The sequence below is a fragment of the Toxotes jaculatrix genome, chromosome 1, assembly GCF_017976425.1.
Source record: "Toxotes jaculatrix isolate fToxJac2 chromosome 1, fToxJac2.pri, whole genome shotgun sequence".
In the NCBI taxonomy this organism is placed as follows: domain Eukaryota; kingdom Metazoa; phylum Chordata; class Actinopteri; family Toxotidae; genus Toxotes; species Toxotes jaculatrix.
The window spans coordinates 16,460,481-16,482,417 of record NC_054394.1 but is presented as its reverse complement, the minus strand read 5'-3'; the positions used below and the strand labels follow the sequence as shown (position 1 = coordinate 16,482,417).

The following is a 21,937-nucleotide window of genomic DNA, read 5'->3' as shown; positions in this document are numbered from 1 at the left end:
GATCCATCATGTCACAGCATTCAGAATTATTGGCACTCCTGGTATAGACAAGCTTAACATGAGATAAATAAATCAAGATACCAGCTATTCCATTTGCTTAGATGAGAAATATTGCATCATAGGTTAAATTCATCTCACAAAAGATGACTACAAAACTGTTGGCACTTTGTTGTATTTTTGGCATTCATGCAAATCCACCTGACCATGGTGCAATTCTACCTTCATCTCTAACAGCTCCAAGTATTGCCCATCTAGTTAATGCATGTCTTTTAATGGAATCTGACTCCCAACTTTGGATTAACAACTTCAGTGAGCTTCGTAGCAGCGATTGTGGCAGCCATCATTTTCAAAATGACAAGGAAAATCGATCTAAATAAATGTTTGAAAAAGAAAGTTAATTTATTAAAAGTATTAAAAAGTGTATTGCATATAGCTGCTACTTGGTCTGTTTATCTTTTCAATCATCTGCACCAAATGCCAATAATTCTGGGGGGGTGGGGGCAATGTAAATACAATTCAGTGAAAGAAGTGCAAAGTTTTTATTTAGGCATTTAAAATAACACATTTTTCAATTAGATGGAGAAGCTCTGATGGATAAAACTTGGCCTTGCTGAAACCCACTGCTCAAGTTACCTTATTTACAGGCAACAGGAAGCTCTGCCACATTTTCAAGCAGCACATTAAGTAACAGCCTCAGCGTAGTATTTTATTTTGAACAACTGATTAATGTTCCAGTTCATGTCCTGGTAATTCAATGTGAATCCCAGTGTCTGAACTTCACATGGAAGGCCTGACCCTCACACTGTGGCCACAACTTTTAGCGCCAATCTCAGTGTCCAGTCACTATTTCCCACCCTGAGAGGCTGTAAGGATGGAGGTCCTGATACTCTGCTGACCTCATACCCTGTCTATCATTCAAAAACAAAACTGAAAATCTTCTGGCAGCCCAGAGTGCATCGAAAACCCCTTGCATGAACAAGACAATGTGTGTTTGTTTGTTTGTGTGTGAGAGATAGAGAAAGAAAGAGAGGAAAGGGAGAGAGAAGGAGAGTGTGCATTGCACATCTCAACATCTTTAGAGTACAGAGCACAGTGTCCTGAGTTCAACCTGAACTCGTCTATTCAGCACCATGAAACTTTATGTGAGTGCACGGTGGCAGATGGGGGTACTCTTGGTCCGCTTTGTGTTCCCACTCTGGCTGTGTCTGTCTGGCTCTGGGTTTTCTCTCTCTGCGGTCCGGCTGTTTCACATCAGATCTCATGGCTGCTTTGGCCTTTCCAGCTTCATTAAGGGCTCTGCAGTGTCTGAGTCGCTGTGGTGTTTTCTCTCTCGTGGGGTCTCGACCTTGCTGCAGCGTGTCCAGGAGGGGGAGCGCATGTACCCACCTCTGGGCAGCACAGGCTGCTGGGAACCTGGCAACCAAACACAGAATGACTTGTTACCAACCGGACTCCAAAGTCTTGGAGGACAAAAATACAGATGGAGGGTTTTTATTTAATTAATTTTACGTAAGAAGAAACAGACAAAGAACTCACTCTGCAACACCTGTTTTGTTTCACATAATTTCAGCTTCAACTGTCTTAATCTTAACTGGTGTCAGTGTACGCAGCTCCACACCTGCTAAATGCATATTTACAACTCCAGAGCTCAGCTGTTGAAATGTAACAGGGACCTTGGAAGATACAGTTGCTGCTTGCTTGTCTCCTGGCCATTTAAAACCTTTAGTCTATGTAGCATGCCTGCACACACACAAACATACCAGCCATTTCTAGACAGGCCACAGATTGTTTTTCAGTCAAGATTATTGGGGTCACACTGATTATAATGGAATGTGAAAAATGAGATAATGACCAGCTAGGATGAGGTAAGAAAAAGTTTCTATATCATTTGATGCATCTAAAATGATCCACCACAAACGTAATGCTTCTTTTTCTTTTTATAAACCAGTAAATATGTAAATATCACATATAGTCTCTCTGCTGCAACTCACAAAAACCTGGCCATTTTTAACAACTGTTTATTTTGTTGTACTTTTGATATAAGTGACTCAAAGAAACAGTTTTCCAGTTTCATGGCCTATTTCAATTCAATTCAGTTTTATTTATATAGCGCCTTCCACAATCAAAATTGTCTCAAAGGGCTTTACGGAGACCCAGAGCAAGCACTTAAGGCGACAGTGGCAAGGAAAAACTCCCTTTTAACAGGAAGAAACCTTGAGCAGAGCCCGGCTCATATGGGGGACCCTCCTGCCGATGGCCAGGCTGGGTAAAAGGAGGAAAAGGTGGAAGATAGGACAGCTAGGAATGGAGGAGAGGAGGAGAAGAACATGCAGCATAATACAAGCAGGGTTGGCAATGGACAATGTTAGAGGGTCAGCATTTAGATTGCAGATTAGTGAACAGTTAGTGGATAATGTGCGCTCAGCAGATTACAGTTACGATGCCACTTCACACCACTTGGTGGTGATGTCCAACCTACCAGAGAGACAACAGGGCAACAGAAGGAATGACTGATAGAGCGCTGACAGCTCACTCTGCCTTTCACTGCCCCTTTCAGTCTAATGTTGGGTCTACTAAGTGAACATTATAATCAGTACCTGGCTTATATAGCTCCCCAAAGCAACATCCATTTCCTCACACACATTAGAAACTGAGAGACAAAGAGAGGGAGAAAAGGGGGAAGGGAGAAAAGACATTGATCTTAGAAGATTGATGGCGTCTCCAGTGGATTTTAATGAGCAGGACAACAACCTCCTCACCAGCACGAAGGAGTCTGCTGCAGCGAGTGTCACAAACGCTTGCTGAAAACTGCTGGCTATGTTTATGTAGTTATATAAATATGTCTCTTCGATGGGCACATACTTTATTTATGAAAGCGTGTTTGTGTAATGCACATGTCTTGTTTCCTTTCGTTGTGTGCATTGCTCAGATTGCTGTTGACCCGTTTCTGACCTGACATTTCATTGAAAGACCGATGAAAACTAATTCAGTAAAATAATTGAAACACACGCATTGATGAATGCTTGCACACCTGAACTTTTGCACACTAGAGGCAAAGTAATTACATAACCTCCTATAACATAGAGATTTTCCCTTTCTTTATTCGCCTCCTTTTTGTCCCTTGCATATCTTGCTGTTACATGCACAGAATACCCTAAGCTATGGGGTACTGTGCTGTATTCCATCTGTGCTGCTGGCTAGCAGCCATTAAGATTTTTCAGTTAGCGTATTGCTGCATAACTTTATGTTTCAGGCTCTCCTACAGAAAACTTGTGGGGGCACAGGCAAAACGACTGTCGTAGAACACCAAATTTGTGTTTATATGGTACATTGTACATGCGCAAGAATACAACTAACAATACAAACAACAGTGCCCCCATCTTTCAACCCAGTTAAAGGAAACAACACTCAAATTATTTGTGCATACTAATCCCAACACAAGTCAATCTGTGTTGGTGAACTGGGGCAAGTATTTTTCAAAGATAATAATATATAATGTCATTAAAAGCCTGGAGTGAACCCAAAGGCAGCAAGTTGAGCTGGACCATGACCTTTTATATTGAAAGAAGCTTTTATAGAGGGGCTACAAAATGTGGTCTTGTGCTCCAGAAGGATAAATCACCACTGAGACAGAGAGCTGCTGCTGCAACACAGCCTCTCTGTGGGCTGAAACTTTGCAACGTGCTACGCCTCTGGCGACGTCGAAAGCAGTGACATCACTACAGGTGTTAGGAGATTGGAAACACCTGCTTTGACATCACTGATTAGGCTCTCTAATGTCGCTTTAATCGTGCAGGGTTGTGTTTGCAGGAGAATTTTCTCTCTCTCTCTCTCTCTCTCTCTCTCTCTCTCTCTCTCTCTCTCTCTCTCTCTCTCTCTCTCTCTCTCTCTCTCTCTCTGCTCCACAGTCAACACCAAACTAGATGCAGCAGTGAAACAATAACATCATATGATCAAATGAGAGTGATACAGATAAGCTGGTGTAAACTGTGGATGGACAATGAATTTAATTTAATTTGCTTTCTGTTTTCACAGTTGGTCTCCAAACCTCATTGTTCCCCATTTTCTGCATCACTTCACAACCGTCACGTGTCTACTAAAGAAATCCTTGGCCAAATCCTTAAAATAATTACCCACTCCAAAACACAGCTCAGAGTACTTGATCGGGGAAAAGTCCACCAAACAGAAACACAATAGGGTATAGTTTGCTGTGTCATCAGTTAAAACCGTGTTACTGCCCAACAAAGAATAGGAGCCAAAAGCCAGGCCTGTGGTGGTTTGTCAGGGATGTGGGTAAACTTTATGGTTCATCAAGCTCATTTGAGTTTAAAACAAAGAACAAACCAACTGCACAAAGTCAGCCTTTTGTTCAGTGTCTCTAGAGCTGCTCTAGAAAGAGACGCTTGATAAAACACTAATTACTGTACGTTCCCAGCATTCTGGAAACATACAGTAATGAAATACAAATGTTCATGTTTACTAATTTTTGCTTCAACTGTCCATTGAGTGATAAAATAAATTTTAAGCTGGCAATGGCTGAAAGTGAAAGAGAGGATCATGGGAATGGACAAAGGGGAAAAGGCAAAGAAACACAGAGAGAAAACAAAAACAAACAAGACATAAATATACATAAATAATATGCCTGTGCAGTTTCTTGGATTATGATAACTGTTCAAATGGCTTTTGAAAGGCCCTGTTTCTAGCAGGAAATGTGAATTATTCAGGAACCTACATTTAGCATGAACTCACTAACCCATCTCCTCTCCTCTCCCCTCGTCTCCTCTCTGTACTTCCTTTAACCTCCCCCTCAACTCCTACATGCCCTCCAAACACACTCAGCAGTTTCCCATAGAGCCTAGAGCTCACACAGCACAGCTCAATACTACCTGACCCACATTTAAAAAACCTTCTAATTCTCCCCCAAACCTGAGCTCAATGATGACGCTATGACCACATAAACCAACTACCTTTCATTAAACTGCTTCTGTCACAATTCAGTTTGCAATATTTTATTGTTATAGGTACAGCAGCATTGTTCAAGAAACAACTGGCTTTTGCTTGAAACTAAAGGGCTGAATAATGAAGGAGGTTTTAGGGAATCCAGATGAAACAGAACAGCTGGTCCTCACAGCTGAGACTTATGCAGTACACACTACATTTTTTATTTGATCCAAAATGACTTACAGCACCAAACCTGTGTGCCATTGCTTGCACATTCAGCCCCAATTGTGTTCAAACCACTGACAGTGGCAGTCGTAAGCGGAATTCACTCACATTGTAAATTTACACCATGTATGTGTTGACACCACTTGCATTACAAGACACTTCCTGCAAAAATAAATAAATACATAATGTACATTTAGTTTTAACATTGTTGACAGTCAGTCTTTGCTCATGTGAAACAGCAACCTGCTCCATTACAGATGCCTATAACACTATTCCTTTGAATCAAAATTCAGCTTATTTTGAAACAGCTGTATTGTATGTCTTTCACAATCAGATTTTCTGTAGATCTTGTGGAGTCCTATAAGCAGGACCCTGTGCATTTGTTCTGCAGTATCTGTCTGCAGACTCAGTCATCTACAGCCATCTTGATGGCTGCATCTATCTGGCATTGTTTTCCTTCCTCTGCAAAAGCCGTCAGCTGTCTGAGTCTGACATGGAGAAAGAGATTGGGAATGAGGGATGAAGGCAAGCTAAGAGACAGACTGTGAAGGCGGGGAGGGACTGTGTCTGTGATGTGTCTGAGACATCAACTGATGAAGAGGTTAGAGATTTTTGGAAGCAAGGTGGAGAAAGACACAGCACAAAATGATACATCTCATGTCAGAAAGTTAAAGACTCTTAGCGGGAAAGGGAAAAGTTTGCCCCATTCTAAGATGACTGATCTATTTTTACTCATGATTTATGCAGGTAAAAATAGATAGAAGAGTGAATGACACACTGTTCATTGTGAAATTGTCACTTACATTAATTAACAACAAAAACAGCTGAATTAGATATGTCATTCTGAGAATGCAGACATTTAATCATTATTGGGTTTCTGTTTTTCTCACAGTGGTATATAGCTGTCCATCTGCTGAGATCAGGACTTCATCTTGATTTGCAGAGAGCAGCAGATGTGAGGCCTTGGACAGGGAGCCTCTTGGCTGTTGAATTTCCTGCACCTGTACTGTATGGCCACAACTGAAAAGTGGGGGACAAGCTAAAACTGTTTAGTCTGCTTGGCTGTGTTTAAACAAATCTGTTGCTATGATCCATCAAGTGTAGCTCAGTTGTTATAGTAACTCCATAATGGCGATTATCTGGTCAACCACAGTTATCTCAGCACTTGCGGCAGTGAGAATCTTCTTGGTGTTTATAATAAACTGGAATACTGTTTTAAGTTTTAGTAAAACATTTTTACTTGAGAATGCAAGAATGCTCCACACTGCACAAGGTTTTACAAAGAAAATTATTCTTTCTTGCACATAAGATGCGCCTCTGCACTGAGTGCCGTATAACATCTTTAATTTAAATAATTGGTTGTGGAGCTGAAGACAGCAGCGTAGACCACAGATGGCCCACTGGGATCATAGCTCACACTTAACAAGCTGTGCCGTGATATGGAACAGTACTAATACACAGAAAATAGAAGGGAGCAGGAGAAAGATGTTGTTGAAGAAGGAGGAGGTGCTATAATAAGACAGTATAAGAGAAAATCTGAGTGGAAGCAGCGTGTAGAACAAATAAACGGAAAACCTTGTTTTATTAATTCTTAGGATGACTGTCTCAGCTGTCTGACTGAGATGTCTGCCCATACAAAATCTCTTTTGCCCAGCACCATTGGTTTCAGGGAATTCAAGCAGTGGAATCAAAAAAGTTACAATCTCTGCATACTCATGTAGTCAACGTCCACCATTAGGTTCTCTGTCATGTCACTGTCGCAATGTGAAAGACCAGACTGATGAATATCTGTTTTGAACCTATTATGTATTCTCAGCTAAACAAAGTGGGGCAGTTGGTTGATGGTCCCACGATTTGAAGTCTGACATTTTAAGAAGAAAAATTACATTGTCAACATTTACTTTTACTCACACTGCTCATGCATAGAATACACAATATTTGAAAGACTTTGTCTAAAGTGTGTCAGTAGACCTTTGAATTGTGAGCTGCCATGAAGTCCTGTGTGCATGCTGAGAGGCAGGAGGGTGTGTGGAAGAGAGAGTTCGCAGTCCGCATGCAGGATGAGGTGCACAGGTCATAAATAAAACATGGGCAAGATTTTGTGCTTCCTTTTGCAAATCTTGAGAAGGACGTGCTAGCCTTTATTCTGTACCTGCTACTGTGACACACATGCAGAGTGAACTGTCTCACCTCTTTAATGTGAATGTGTGCAGGAGGCCCGTATTCTGTGTTTGATTAATTTGGCTAATATGGGATGAGTGCAGTGCAGTCGCAACTGAACACAACATTGTTTCTTTTCACTCCTGCTTTCCAGAAAGGAAGAATTTCCAGCTGTGATTCTAAATGTTGATAATTACTATAATCCAAATGAAATTGTTTCTCATAAGAATCATAACATTAGACAATATTAAAAGGGACATTCAAGTGTGTTTAAACGCCCTTTTTTAGTTTAAGGTCAGTTTATCCATAACACTGGGAAGGAGTCATGTGACATTTCAAATCATTACAGCTCAGCAGGCCTTTTTTAGGACCCTACTGGGCCATAATGAAATGACACTCCTGCTTTACACACATCCAGTATATATGCGTATATTATTCTACGTCCCCTAGGTTACTGACTAATAAAACACTGACACTCTTATTATTTTAGATTTTCCTTTTCACTCCTGAGCTGAGGAAAAAGACTGCAGGGAAACATAATTTGGGAAATGCTGCCTTTCAAAAGGCTGAAAAACTATCATGTGAGCAAAGGCAGTTGTTTGTAATCATTTTTGCATAAATGCATATATTAAGATCGGTGTGTGGCCTGGGACTGAACGATTTATCGTTTTCTGATCGAAATTGCGATTTCAGACAACGCGATCATTTTTTGCAGTGCTCCTGACTGAGCCAGGATCTGCTGTGTCAACTATTTTACACATACATGCCGTCTCCCTACCACCCCTCCCTACCCCTGCCAAGCTCACCAATCAGAAGCGGCATGCTGCTCATGGACAGGTCAGGCTAACGCTATCAGTATAACGTGCTCCACCTGCTGCTTCATTAGTGAAATGGCTTCAGGTGGACCAGAAGCGGAGTTAAGGCATTTTCCCCAAGAAAACCAGCATTTCGGGTTTGAGGCTGCAGACGTGCACCAGAAACAGGTAGGCTACTGTGCATTTTTTTTTTCTCTAGACTCAGGCTGATTGTGATTAAAAGATGAAATGTATTAAGTGCATATATTAAATATGCACTTTCAGCATAGTACAAGAAGATGAACAAAATATACTGTGTCCAAAAAAGTTTCTGAAAAAACTATTGAGAAAGTGGTAATGGATAAAATAACCAGAAAAATATGTGTTTTTGGATAATCTTGTGAGTTACATATGACAATGATAAATGACTTAATTAGAACTGAGAGACGGGCTGTGAACTGCAGCACAGAGGCCTAATTGTCATGAGATGGGAGGTGCCGTAGGACTTCGGCACGTTGTGGACCTGGACCCAGATAAGCGGCAGATGATGACATGACATGACATGACATGAGTTCAGACCACTGAGTATAGTTTGCCTGCTGAGTCGCAGTGATGCCTCCCTTCACTGACTGGGCAATGTTACAAGAGTTTTAAGGCCAGTCACCTTATATTAAGCAACAGAGTGCTTCTGACTTGAAGCCTCATACACATGAATGTGTGCTGCATTGTCAAGCATGCAGGGGATATCACTCAAAGCTTTTCCACACAGTTTTAGGAAGATAGACTAATAATGCATGTAGTCATACAGCAGCATGATTACAGCAGCTTCCTATACTTATTTATTACTATGTAAGATTCAGGCAGCTATCCAAGCATGCACTGGGCAGCCTGAGAATCTGCAAGTAATACGGGCTCTTGAAGAAAAGAGCACAGGGAGATTTTATTCCTTTTTATCAGCAGACAAACCTGAATTATATATATATATATGTATGTATATATATATATATATATATATATATATATATATATATATATATGTATATGTATATGTATATGTATATATATATGTGGGTTAGCAGATCTGTCTGCACACCCAACAGCACACGTAAAATGTTAATGCATTAGTCTAGTGCTACCAATATATACACAGTGGTTACATCATTGTCACTTATAGCTTGAACTTACTGCAAAGGTCCGACTTCAGTGAGAATGTTCTATGAGGATAATCATCAAATCTTCATAGCATGCACTGTTTTCTACACAAACCTTGGTATTGTTTTGCGGTACAAGATGTTCCCCTTCCCCTTATATTTGTTCTACTTGTTTAAATACATATGAATTTCAATTTTTAACAGGTCTTACCTGATGGGAACTCGTTGTGGTTTTCCTCATCAGAGTCAGCAAAGACTTCAGCCAGTTCCTGGTCAGACATGTCAGTCAGCTCAGTCAGATCCAGGAGGTCAAAATGTACCTCTAAAGAAGATACACTACTCAGCGGTTCTGTGAGGCAGAGAGAGAAAACACCTTGCTTTTAGTCCAGAGGGAAGTTGAGAGATTAAAACTATCTACTGGCTTTTGCTGACAGTGCAGAAGAAAAGCTGGTCCTTGAAAGAAGTGGAGGATTAACTGCATTTATTATGAACACAGAGCTCCTCAAACCATCGTGTGATGCCGCTCTTGAATCGCCACTGTGCTCATAATTAAATCAATAGTTTGCTCTTGTGGTGCTATAGTAAAATCAATTTCAAGAGAGAGAAGATCACTTTCACTCTTTTATGCACTCTTATCTGCACATCTCTTGTAAAACTGAGAGCTCTCTTCTTCAGAAATATTTCAGTCACTGCAGATTTCTTGAATCTGCCTCTGTGCTTGCCACTGTAGTCAGAGAGTTAACACAGGCAGTGACTGAAGAATTGAAACAAGTCAGTAAAGATGAAAATAGCCTGTTCTTTAATTCATTGTGATTTTTCATTGTCATTTTTTCCCTCCATTTTTTTCGTTCGTTTCTACAGAAGCCTCCGATTCTTTCGCATGCAGAGCTCTCCACTGCTGCGCACAACAGGGTCAATATCACAGATGCCAGACCCAGCACTCCAATCAGACTGCCAACAAAGCTGAAATTTTACTGTGATATATGTAAAGTAAAATCTATTCAAAGAGGGTCCAAGAACATCTGCTTGTCCTAGCACCACCCAAGTTAGGAGCCAATTGTGTGTAATAGAGCTGAACTAATCTACCATTAATAATAAGAAAGATATTTGGAGGCCTCATTGAGCGAGATGGAGGTACATTTGTATTTCCTCATGAATCAGTGGATGCCTGCGTGCCACGCAACACCAAGCCTGAATGAAACACTTCACTGATTGTTTGTGGGTGTGACTTTGTGAAGAAAATGATGGGTTGTGCGACAGGTTGAAAGCTGTTATTATCCTGTGTTTGCGTGCTGTTTTCCAGGCTGTTTAAGGCAATGCTTCAGGCTGAAGAAGCAGAGCCCACTCTCCTGCTGCTCTTTGTCTGTTGCCTTGTTTAGTTCCCTGCTTCATCCTCCTGATAGAGCATGGGAAGAGTAAGATGACAGAAAATGGAAATGGTATTGCTATTTTAATCCTTCTACACTTTAATCCTTCAAGAGAAACTATAACTATAAAACATGTTTCCTTAAAACAAATTATTTCTCATCCTCCTTTGCAGTAATCACCTGTGGGATCCATCAGGGCTCCATTGTAGCCCCCCATATATTTTTGATTAAAATTACACATTAAATTCATAATTATACCAAATCCCAGACTCTAAAACCCTGCCCTGCAGACATCTACTGTTGATTGTCACCGAACATAATGAAAGCTGATAATCCTAGATACCCTCTTAACCCCTGAAATCTTGTTTAAAGGCCTTGATTGTCATTTTTCCAACATAACTCTCCAAGAAAGAAACCTGCTTTTTAAAAAAAAAAAAAAAAAAAATTGATCATCCTTTCTATTACATGTTTCTGTTTAGATCACATAAGGTTTTGACTCATGTATCCTGCCTCAGTCATGGCCTGTCTCATGTGTCTCCTTGGTTTATTATCCCACAGTTAAACGGATATTTAACTACCTTCAATTTTAGCATTTCACCACCAGTGACCACTTAGCTATAGAATAATTTAAAGCTTGCTCTGCCATCCTGATACATTTCAGTCATCATATTGGACTGAGAAAAGATCTCCCTTTGAAAATGACATTACCTGACTCTGTAAATAACAATGAATACATTTATACATTTGAAGGCTTGAAAACTATGAGTTTATTAAAGGGTTATGCTATCAGTTCCCATCCTTACATCACTCAGCACAAAACCACATATAAGCCATTTTTCTATGTCTGATGTCTGATAGTGGTTGTTTATATTCAATGGCAAAACACTGTAATATGCAACATATGCACACAATCATGTACAACCTGTTTTTTTTTTATTTCATATTTTTCATTACTTCAGGTTGCTTCTTGAATGTTTCTGTGAATACGTGTTTGCTTTCACCCACAGGCTGCAAGGCAGCAATCAGTCTTTTTGACCCCTTTTTCAGGAGAAAAAGAGTGAAGCAACTAGAGGCAGTGAAACAGGGAGGCTGGAAACTGTGGAGAAGAAGAGATGAGAGAGAGAGGCAGGATGATGGGAGATGAGGGAGAGATAAAGATGGATAAGCAGCTAAATGTGAAACAATAAGACAGGAAGGGGAGGAAAGGTAGGTGTAGAAAATATTCCATCATTTTCTGCCATTGTTGTGAAGTGGTTACAAGCGTTTTCCCCTTCTGCTGCACTTGTTTTTTTAACCACCTCTCCCCCATCTCTTTTTTCCTCTCCCACACCCTTTCTCCTTGAATAATTGATCAGTACGTTTTCTCTCCCAGGCAGAGACACTGAAACAACTGCCTCCATCTCAAAAGCCAATCAGGGGAGATGCCAGTGGGGAGGACTGACAATAGAGAATTCACGCTGAGACTAAAAAAAAAAAAAAGAGGACTTTGTGTGTAGAGCAGATGAATGATGTAAAAGACCACTGCTTCCTCTTAAAGCAGGCATACAGCCTGGTGGCCCATATAGTCAAATATGTATGTTCTGATCCATTAAGATTCCTTCTTGACATATCTTTATTTTTTAAAAGCAATGCTCTTAATCTCACACTTTATGCCTTTTTAGTGACGTCCTTTCAATTCTGAAAAACTGAAAAGTAATATGTTTCCTTTAATTCAGAATATCACAGAATACCACATTAATAAAATAATTGGTTGCATACTTTCCGTTTGACGTCCTATAAAAAGATTTTCCTTTCATTTTCAGTCCCTATTTTCCTTTTTTTCCTCTTTCCTCTCTCTGCATGTAGAAAGGTACAGATGGATTCATTTGAAGGAACAAAGAATAGGGAGGATGGGTAGGAGGGAGGAGTTCACATTTGGGAGAATGGATAAGAGTAAGGGAGCAGAGGGGATGTGCCTTGCATGTAAGATGTGTGTAATACCCTCCCCTCTCTTCAGGGCTCTGAGGTCATCAATCCAGCCTGAACAGCTTGTAATGATGGCTAAGGCTCTGATTGCATGAAGACAATTGAGACAAGACTAAGCTACTGACATAGAATATTAAACATGCAATGCCAAAATATATTTTCTCTGAACAATATGTTGTGTTGCACATTTTTATTTTTTTACTCACAGTAACACAGGCAGCTGTTCATACACCATCTGACTCTGTGACAAGGTTATTTTCTGTTGTATTGTTTGCTATTCAGCACCTGATAGGTATATGAGCTGTACTTTCTAACTCTGAGAATGTACACACACCAAGGTGCAGACCAGTGAGAGGCTCAATGCAAGTCCATCAAAATTAAAACATGTCACACAACTCTTCTCCTGCACATCATGCTTTATTTACCAGTCTGATGAAGGAAAGTTAGCTGAAACAGCTTGGTGAATAAAGCCTGGTTTACAGGAAAAGAGCTGCATAACAATTTATTAGTTTTAATTTTGAAGGTAGTCTTTTTTTTTATTTCTTTGTTCTTCCTTTTAACTCCCAGTTTCTGCTGTTAAAGGTCAATGCTTTCGCTCTCCAACTACTCCACAGCAGTCACCATAAATTTTTAATCTTCATTTTCTGCACATCCACCAAATCACAATTCCAAAATGCAATTTCTCTAGACTGCACTTTTACATAGGTTTGTATCTTCTGGTACTGGTTTAGCTGACCAAATGACAACTTGCTCCTTCTAGGATATGAAGATGTTTGTCTTTTTAAGGTAGCTTGTTTGCTCTTGGCCTAAAAATAAATGTTTAAGATGACTCAGGAGCAACTGTGGCCCCCCTTATGAAAATAAAACTGCAGCACTAGGAAATAATTTGTTTCTGCATTCAAGATGAAGCTGCAATGTGGTTCTGAGGCATGTGGACAAAACCTTGATGAATGACCTCCATAAAAAGTAAAAAAAAAAAAAAAGAAGAGTAAAATGTGAAATTTGAGTCCTGAACTCTTGATATGGTGATGGCACTGAATGGGGAAGAGGGATGGTTATTTTGTTTAAATCATCTATTTTTTTGTAATGGGATATTAACAGCTTTTTTCTTATTTTTCTTTTCTTTTTTTAAATATTTGAACCAACGATAGTCTTTCTTTATATTGGTCTTGGCTTGTCCTTATCTCCCTCTACCTCTCTTGCCACACACTATTAGCTGACTTGCCAGGTGGCACGGCTAGTTAGTCAGTCACATTAAATCACAGAGACACAGACATTTGCCTATGGATGAGTTGTCTCTCTGAAAAAGTGTTTAGTTAGTGAAGCAGATAAAGGCTGCCTTGCCACCCATGTATCCCCAGTATCCATCTCTGTGCTTCTGTGCCCTGGGCTCTGAGTCTGGCATGTACAGGGAAGCCTCTGTATGGGACTGATGCACAATGAGTCCTTTCAACCAAGGCTAAGCTGCAGCCACTCTTTGAGAATGTGGGGACCAGAATATCTAAAGTAGACAGTGATCATTCAGTGGGTTTCAAAATCTGATTAGATCAACATGGATTCTATCATATGAGGATGTACTCTGTGGATAGTGTACAACTAAATGTGTGGAATGTCGTGAAGCTTAGCTAATGCATTAGTGCTCCACAGGCCTATGCTACAAGATTCATAATGTGTTCCTATATTTTACTGTAGATCGATAGAGCAGTGAATGTCACTGATGAGACTCTCTCGAACGGAAGCAGGATGTCCTCTGCCCTCCTACCTCATCTCCTTCTCTATTGAAGACTCTTGATATTGATCAGGTATCTTGCTGAAGGCATCTTCCACCCACAGTTAGCCTGTAATGCCTCTTTACCACCAATAAATATTCATCACTGTTAAAATCGCTGGTACTCACGTCTCTTCTCAGTGATGTGCAGCAGGCTAGCAGTGTGCCCGGACAGGCTACCCTCCTCCTCCCCTGCTGGGTGCTGGAACAACTCCTTGGATAGGTCGCCTGAGCTGGAGGGCTTCAGCAGCTTCTGGATATCTTTACTGGGCTCTATCAGTACACATAGACACAGAAAAATAATAAGAATAAAAAGCAAAGATGCTGATTATAGGTTTTTAGATTTTAAACAAAAGATTACATTGAAGATACTGGCTTATTTGCTCTACTTAACTTACTGTGGATCTAAGGTCTAGATCTAACCCAGAACAATTTAAGGCATCAAAAAACTGCAGAGAAATCTGCAAAGACACATCTTGGGGTAGTGAAGAGGAACAAATTGCTAGAGAGATCACAAGAACTGAAAGAAGTCAATGTTCTCTCCAGTGTCTGTCAGTCAAGTGATTATCCTCCCTGTTTGTTATATTTTCCACTCAATTACCAAATCAAAACCTGACATTAATCCCCACCTGTCCACTGTCATACCTGACTATCTCAATTTTGCTTTCCGTTTGTCCTTTTTTTTTCTTTTAATACATTCTGTACAACATTCACACAGTCTATACAAGTCTACACACTCTGACAATTCCACATCAATTTCTGCTGTGCTCATTTAGGTATTAAATGTTTTATAGATGTGATTCCTTGAAAGGAGTTTTACCAGGCTGCAGGCAGACGTCTAATTCAACAGTTGCCACTGCTGCCATTTTAACATTTCCATAAAGAAAATGTATTCTGAAAGCATGGTCGTGCTCTTCTCTAAAGCCAGCTGAAAAACATCTCAAACATCCATTCAAAATAGAAAACCATGTTTACACAGGCTATTAACAAAATCTGAAAATAGAAGGTACTTAAAATAGCATCCCTTTAAATGCAGGAGAATGCACGAACTCTAAATTGGTTAAACCTGATCAAGGTTATGTGTTGACCTGTTTGACACAGCTGAAAACACAGTGGGGTGTTTGATGAGGCTGAGTGAGGTAAGGAGTACAGAAACTCTGCACATTTAATTGAAAGAATCCTCCAAATTAGAATTTGGAGGATTGCAGCCTAAAATTTCCAAGTTGCATGCTGTTGAAGTTCTTCTGATGTGATTACAACAGACAATTGCAACAGATCAAGCATGTTGGGTAAAAAAAAAACAAACCACTGACATTTAAAAGAAAAAAAATACCAGAAAAAAAAAAAAAAGACTGTGAGCATGGAGCAACGTTTAGCAAAAACGATGGCAGTATGGTTGTTTTAGTGGTAACATGCAGAGTTGATGGAAAGTAGTGTGGGAGTATAGCATGGCTTCCTGGTGAGCCTCACCAGATGGCTGGTGCCAGTTTGACTCGCAATATGTTCCCAGACAGTTGAATTTCTCTTTTCAGACGAAATAAAAGTATATTAAAGCCAAGACCAAGCCTGAACATGATGGATTCTGATTTCACCCAGAGAAGCCCATTGTTCATTGCTGGCTATTGATTGATTTGCCCAGTGAGGAACCACACAAACTGAAAGACTATAGCATTACCTCTGTTGCCTTAATGAAATGTTTGTTCAATATTTAGACTGTCGACCAGCAGCTTCGGTTTCCCTTTCCATCACCTTCTTCAGCAAACACTCATTGTAGAGATTTTGCTAAATTACTATTCTTGACCATCTGTCCATCTATCCACCCAAGGCCAAATCCTACTAATGTACCCTAAAACAATTTTTGCTCTTTACATGTTTGTGATATTAGACTTGGGATGAAATAAATCTCTCAAGAATGTCTGTGTAGCTATATTGACATGAGTAACAGTATTATTTACACATAAAGGAGGACAAGTTTACACAGATGGCCTGATCTAGCCTCCACCTGCTGAAAGGACTGTGAGGAAACCAGAGTAAATAGTGAGAATATAAGTTACTGCTGGTAAAGGACAGTCAGCTATCACACATGTGCCCTTTTCAGGCTATGACTGACCCTGTCTCAAGCTGTCAGCCATGACCGTCTGTGAATCAGCTAACCCCAGACTGACAGACAGATGGAGAAAGATGTAGAGAGAGACAGAGAGAGAGAAAGAGAAAGAGAGAGAGAAAGAGGAAATGAGATATTGTACATTTGCCAAAAGTCTAATCAAACTCATTGTCCCGGTTCAATAAATCAATCAGCTTTTGACTGTGTAGCTCAGGCAGGAGGAGCTAACATGCTCTCTCAACACCCTTTTTCATCAGGTCATTGTGCTTGCTGACTTCTCTCTGTCTTACACCCTTTATCTTAGTAGTTTATTGTATTATGATGCATTCTCCATTAGTATTAACTCCTTACTCCTCACAGTTAAGACTGGAAATGTTTTATCTACTGCTAATTTCTTAACGCAGAATGACTGTTGGTCAATATTGCCATCCAGAAGTCACACTTTGTGACCCTTTTCTGTGCTATATCATAATAATGATGCTTCCTCTAATTCAATCTCATCTTAATGAACAAATAATTTTCCAGTTTATCACAGACAGATCATTCTGGCCATTAGCATGAACATGTTGTTCTCAAATACTGTATATAAACAACAGTAAGCGATTTGCCTCTCCTCATGGCTCCAGAGATATTGTTTTACCTCAAGGTACAAGAGAGCAATTAAGCAGCATTTTGATAGTGGTTGACTGCACAGTGTAGGATCGAAGGCAGCTAATGTACTCACAGATAAACTATCTTTGTAACTGCTTTGCTTCACTTTGTTTGTTATGAGATGAATGTCTTTTATTTATCAAAGTTAATGTTATTATTTGTCCTACATGGGCATGTCATTTAAGACTTAGATAGCTGACAATACTTAGCCAACACTGTATGTAAACATAGTTAAATGATCAAACCTTTGAATATTCAGAGTTTACAGTACAACAGTAGCACTGAGGCATTGTGGCATTGTGCAGGGCTACCAGACTGCACAGGCCTTTATACAAAGGCCGTATGCATCCACTATTGTACTGCACTTTGTATTTTATCAATCCAGCTTTTGTGTGGTTGACCTATAGTGTGAGGATATAAAAAGACCTGCACTGCAATACATTAAACATGAAGCTTGAATGTAGAGATGAACCAAACACAACCGAATCCTAGGAGAGGAAAATGATCAGAGACAGAGTACTGGTGCACTGCTATATTTAAAACTAACATATATCAGCACATCTTGACTAACCAGAAAGTAAAATGCAGTAACCTGATTCAAGAGCAGCTCATATGATAAACATTATTCATGGTGGTTATGGTCCACTGGTTCATAAAGTGTCTCCCACAATGCAAACATAATGAACATGTGAAGAAAGAGACTTAGAGCAGACAGGCAATTCACGGCACAAGTCAAGACACTTTACAACAGCCATGCTCGGGTAATGTGACAAAGGACGTGGCATAGAGAAAACAAAGAATAGAAAATGGCTCTTACCTGGGCTCCCTGCCCCTCCCTGTGCCTCCATGCAGCTTAGCAGAGAGTGTCCTGCTGTTCACCACACCAGCATCGGAGAGTGGAGGAGACAAACAGGGAGGGAAGAAGGGAGAGGCAAGGGGAGAGTGTGTCTGTGTGTGTGCATATGAGAGAGAGCAGGGGTGGGTACACACAGCGAGACCTCAGCTTTCCAAAGACTCTGCTCCTCCTCCTTTTCCAGTCCTCTGTTGCTCTAGATTTGCCAAACAGGTGATGTTGGTTTCTCGTCTCTCACAGTCCACCTGCTCTGCTCTGCCATCAGAGCTGTCTGAGTGCTGCACTGCCTCACAGAGCGAGTCCACCACAGTGAGGGGGGTCTGGGAACAGCGACATCACTGCAAATTTCCAAGCCACTTGGTTTAGTAAACGCAGTATTGTGAGGCTTGGCTTGGTATGTAGAGAATACACAGAGAGAGATCCAGAGCTAAAGAGTGTGAAAGAGAGAGAGAGAGAGAGAGAGAAAGGGAGGGAGGGTTGAGCTGGCAGCCTGCCCAGATTGAGAGAGAGAGAATGGGGGAGTCAGGGAGGGTTATGGACCACTGGAGGGGGGGAAATTGTGTGCGTGACCATGTGTGAATGAAAGAGTATCCCCTCTGTGTGTATGTGGATGTATGAATGTGGCATAACAATGTGTGCATATACAAGTTGTTAAACCTGAGCAGCTCATGCCAAACATACCCAGCTGGATGACAGAAAAGCAGATAATTAAAAGAAATATGTGACACAGTGTAAAGACTTATATCTGGGAGAGATCACAAATAATGAATCCTGTATTTTCAGAAAAGCACGAAATGGTGCTTATTTCTGCTGAGGGGAATTTGCTAGTAGAGCTCACCCTCTAGTGGTGGGATCAGAAGGCTTCAGGTAGTCTGTGTGTGATGTGCTGTGATTATGCTGTCATGACATAAATTATGCTGTCATGACATAAATCTATTAGAAACCACAAACTGTACCACCATCAGCGTAGTAGATTCGTGACTTCTGTGACTACAGTCTACTGCAAGAAGCAGCAAAAAACAAAGAGAAATTTAAGCCCCTTTCTTGTTAGAAACACTATTGACAGGCCCCAAATTAACAATATGGAGTATTAAGTGGATTTGGCAAAATTAATGGTTTAATTCCTCGAGGGGAAAGAAATTTAGTAGCTCATACACACAGACAAAGAACAATACAGACACAACTTAATAGGTCAAATCAAACATCAAAGACACACCATGGCAAGTCTTATATTTTCATTCACTTTGATCTTATATTACTGGAATTGGTTTTATTATAAAAAGGAAAGGGCGGCTCGCTCAATCACTAAAGTAAAAAAAAAAGTGGCTACACACAAATTGAACTTAATTGAAAAAAAGGCTGAACTAGTAATCCACAGCCCTGCCCCAACAAGAGGATCTTCTGTTCACATAGGCAAAGCAGTGTATGTATACTGTATATACATTGTCAGTTTCACTGTACATGGTGTGGTGTCAGACCTGAATGATCAACTACTAAACTGTCAGACACTTTCAGACAGATACTTTTCTAAAGGAAGTTGGTTGAAGCAAGCAGTTAAACTTGTTTACTCCTGGGTACTGCACAGTTGGCATGGGCTATACTTTTTTTATGCTCTCTTGCACAGAAGTGGCATATGAAGGAACTTTTCCACACTGACCAAAATTTCTGTTTTGTTTGTGGAAGGTCTTGACAATTATGGGATGGATTGCCTTAACATTTGTTATAAATATCCATGGTGCCCAGAAGATGAATCCTGACTCTCTAGCATCTCCATGAAGTTACCATTTGTGGTTTAAACTAAAATGTCTAAATAATCATTGGATGGATTGCCATAAAATTTGTGTTGATGTAACTCTCAAGATGAATTATAATCACTTTGATGATCATCTGACTTTTCATCTCGCACCACGACTAAGTTGTAAATTTATATAGTCCAAAACTTTGGTTTACAACCAAATTCCTGCTGAACTAACGACATTCCCATCAGCCTCAGCTGTACTTTGTTTTTACTGCCAATTTGAAAATGTTAGCATGACAGCATGCTAAACTAAGATAGTGAACATGGTAAACATAATACCTGCTTAACATCGGCATGTTAACATTGTCGTGTGCATGCTGGCATGCTGATGTTAATTAGTACAGCAGCTAGCATGGATATTGTGAGGGATGGAGGTATGCTGCATTTCCATTCAATAAACACATAGCAAAAACAACTTTGTCCTTTACCTTTTAGAATTTAATTGTGGAGTATCAATAGGCCTTTTTTCACAGAGCATGCTTTGAAATGTCACATAAAATGAACAATGGCTGAATGAGACTTAGCTACTTCAGTATCAGGGTACTGTGCATGCTGGGTCACTGTCACACTGTCACGACTTATTGACTTAGTGACACTTGAACAGAACAGAGTCAAAATTAATGTCACTGGTAGCACTTGTGCTTTTCCTACTATAACAAGTCAAAGTTTATTTTCAAAAGCGTAATCCCAAGAAAAGCAATATTTTCATACACTTGTTTTAAGTGCTCGATTGTATAATGTAAATAAATTGAATTCAATTTTGCTCCATTTTTATCCAGTTAAATACAGATGTGACAGGTCTGCATTAAAGTATTATTGTTACAAAGACCCTTATAAGTTCATAAGTAATGTTTTTTTCCCTTCACGTCTTTCCCTCTGATAGCTCCTTGTATAGAAGAGTCCTCTCTGAAAGAGGACTCTTCTAATTTTGTTAACACCAGCGGAAGAATGACAAACTCGTTCTCGTTCTTCAAGCCTTCTGTCTTCATTGGGGTATTTCAGACCATCTGCAACTACTTCAGAACCACCTCAAACACAACCATTCTCTGAATCCTGACCAGTATGGTTACAGGAAACATCATTTGAACATGGGGCCTCATATTCATATGCAGAGGTTTAATGCAGTAATTACCAAGGAGGCAAAGTACACTGTGTAGATATGTGGTTGTTTAATGCCATGTATTGGAATGCAGTGTCCAAACTATCCACACAATGTGGTGTGGGAGCAGACAGTACATTTTCTAACAATTCTTTTCAGTTCAAATTTGAGTTAAGGTTAACTGAGTTTAAGTAAAATAAAAAATCGTAAAAGGTGGTGTGTGTGTGTGTGTGTGTGTGTGTGTGTGTGTCTGTGTGTGTGTGTGTGTGTAAATGCGTATAGAGAAAATATTTTAAAAAACCCCAACAACATAAAAATCAAATAAAAACTCAACAAACAAGTACTGGGAAGATTTTTAGCGTAGGTGCCGTGCTGCTGTTGTGGTCTTTGTGTGGCCTTACAAGTTTCACTTGTCTAACTGACCCCTTTAAACAAAGGACCACACAAGTGAGCTACGTTATTGAACACATCTGGTGAAGGAATTGCAGTTTCTGCATGCAATAATTCAATATGAGTAAACTCACATTTTACATTTTACAAGGCTTTTATGAATCCAGTTTTCTCTGCTTTAGCTGAGGGCTGCCACTGAGAAGCTTATAAAACAATAACTTCTTATAATGAGTAAGTGACAAAAGATGTCACATCTTTATTGAACTTTCAAACTGCACTTTACAGTAATACTATCACATATGGACACTGAATCTTCCCCACAGAAGTTCCTCAGAGCGCAGTCCTACCTACCCTCATCTTTACATTAGACCACTTGGCTGTTGTTATGCCCCACTAATTCTCTGTTTACTAGCAGTCATGCTCAACGTACATCTTCACTTTACTACATAACATGATATCAGGTCTTGGGCAACTACCTTGACTTGAAGGATGAACTTATTTCTCTGCACACAATATATTTTTCTTTCACTTTGTTGTATTCAATTAGAGATATCAATGTTAAAACATGTTACAAACGAAGGTCACAAGTGTTGGCAGTAAGTGATTTAAATTAAAAATACTTTGATTTAAAAAAAAAAAAAGAAAGAAAGAAAACGCAATCGGTTTCGCGT

General features: G+C 39.9%; 1 protein-coding gene across 1 annotated transcript; it reads right to left on the bottom strand.

Annotated features, from left to right (window-relative positions):
- Positions 1–1,200: 1,200 nt before the first annotated feature.
- Positions 1,201–18,028, bottom strand: dbndd1 (dysbindin domain containing 1). Its single transcript, XM_041043757.1, has 4 exons — positions 17,944–18,028; positions 14,501–14,644; positions 9,483–9,620; positions 1,201–1,413 (listed from the first exon to the last, which is right to left on the bottom strand). Exons 1-4 carry the CDS (start codon positions 17,972–17,974, stop codon positions 1,259–1,261), a joined length of 468 nt encoding a protein of 155 aa, XP_040899691.1. The 5' UTR covers positions 17,975–18,028; the 3' UTR covers positions 1,201–1,258.
- Between the last annotated feature and the right edge of the window lie 3,909 nt (positions 18,029–21,937).

Bases quoted from the DNA above. Each gene is read 5' to 3' on its own strand.
- dbndd1 (XM_041043757.1), bottom strand. From the start codon at position 17,974: ATGGAGGCACAGGGAGGGGCAGGGAGCCCAG. The intron at 9,621-14,500 runs GTGAGTACCAGC...TCTGCCTCACAG, and splicing joins GCACATCACTGAGAAGAGAC to AACCGCTGAGTAGTGTATCT. The intron at 1,414-9,482 runs GTAAGACCTGTT...TTTGGTTGCCAG, and splicing joins CCACAACGAGTTCCCATCAG to GTTCCCAGCAGCCTGTGCTG.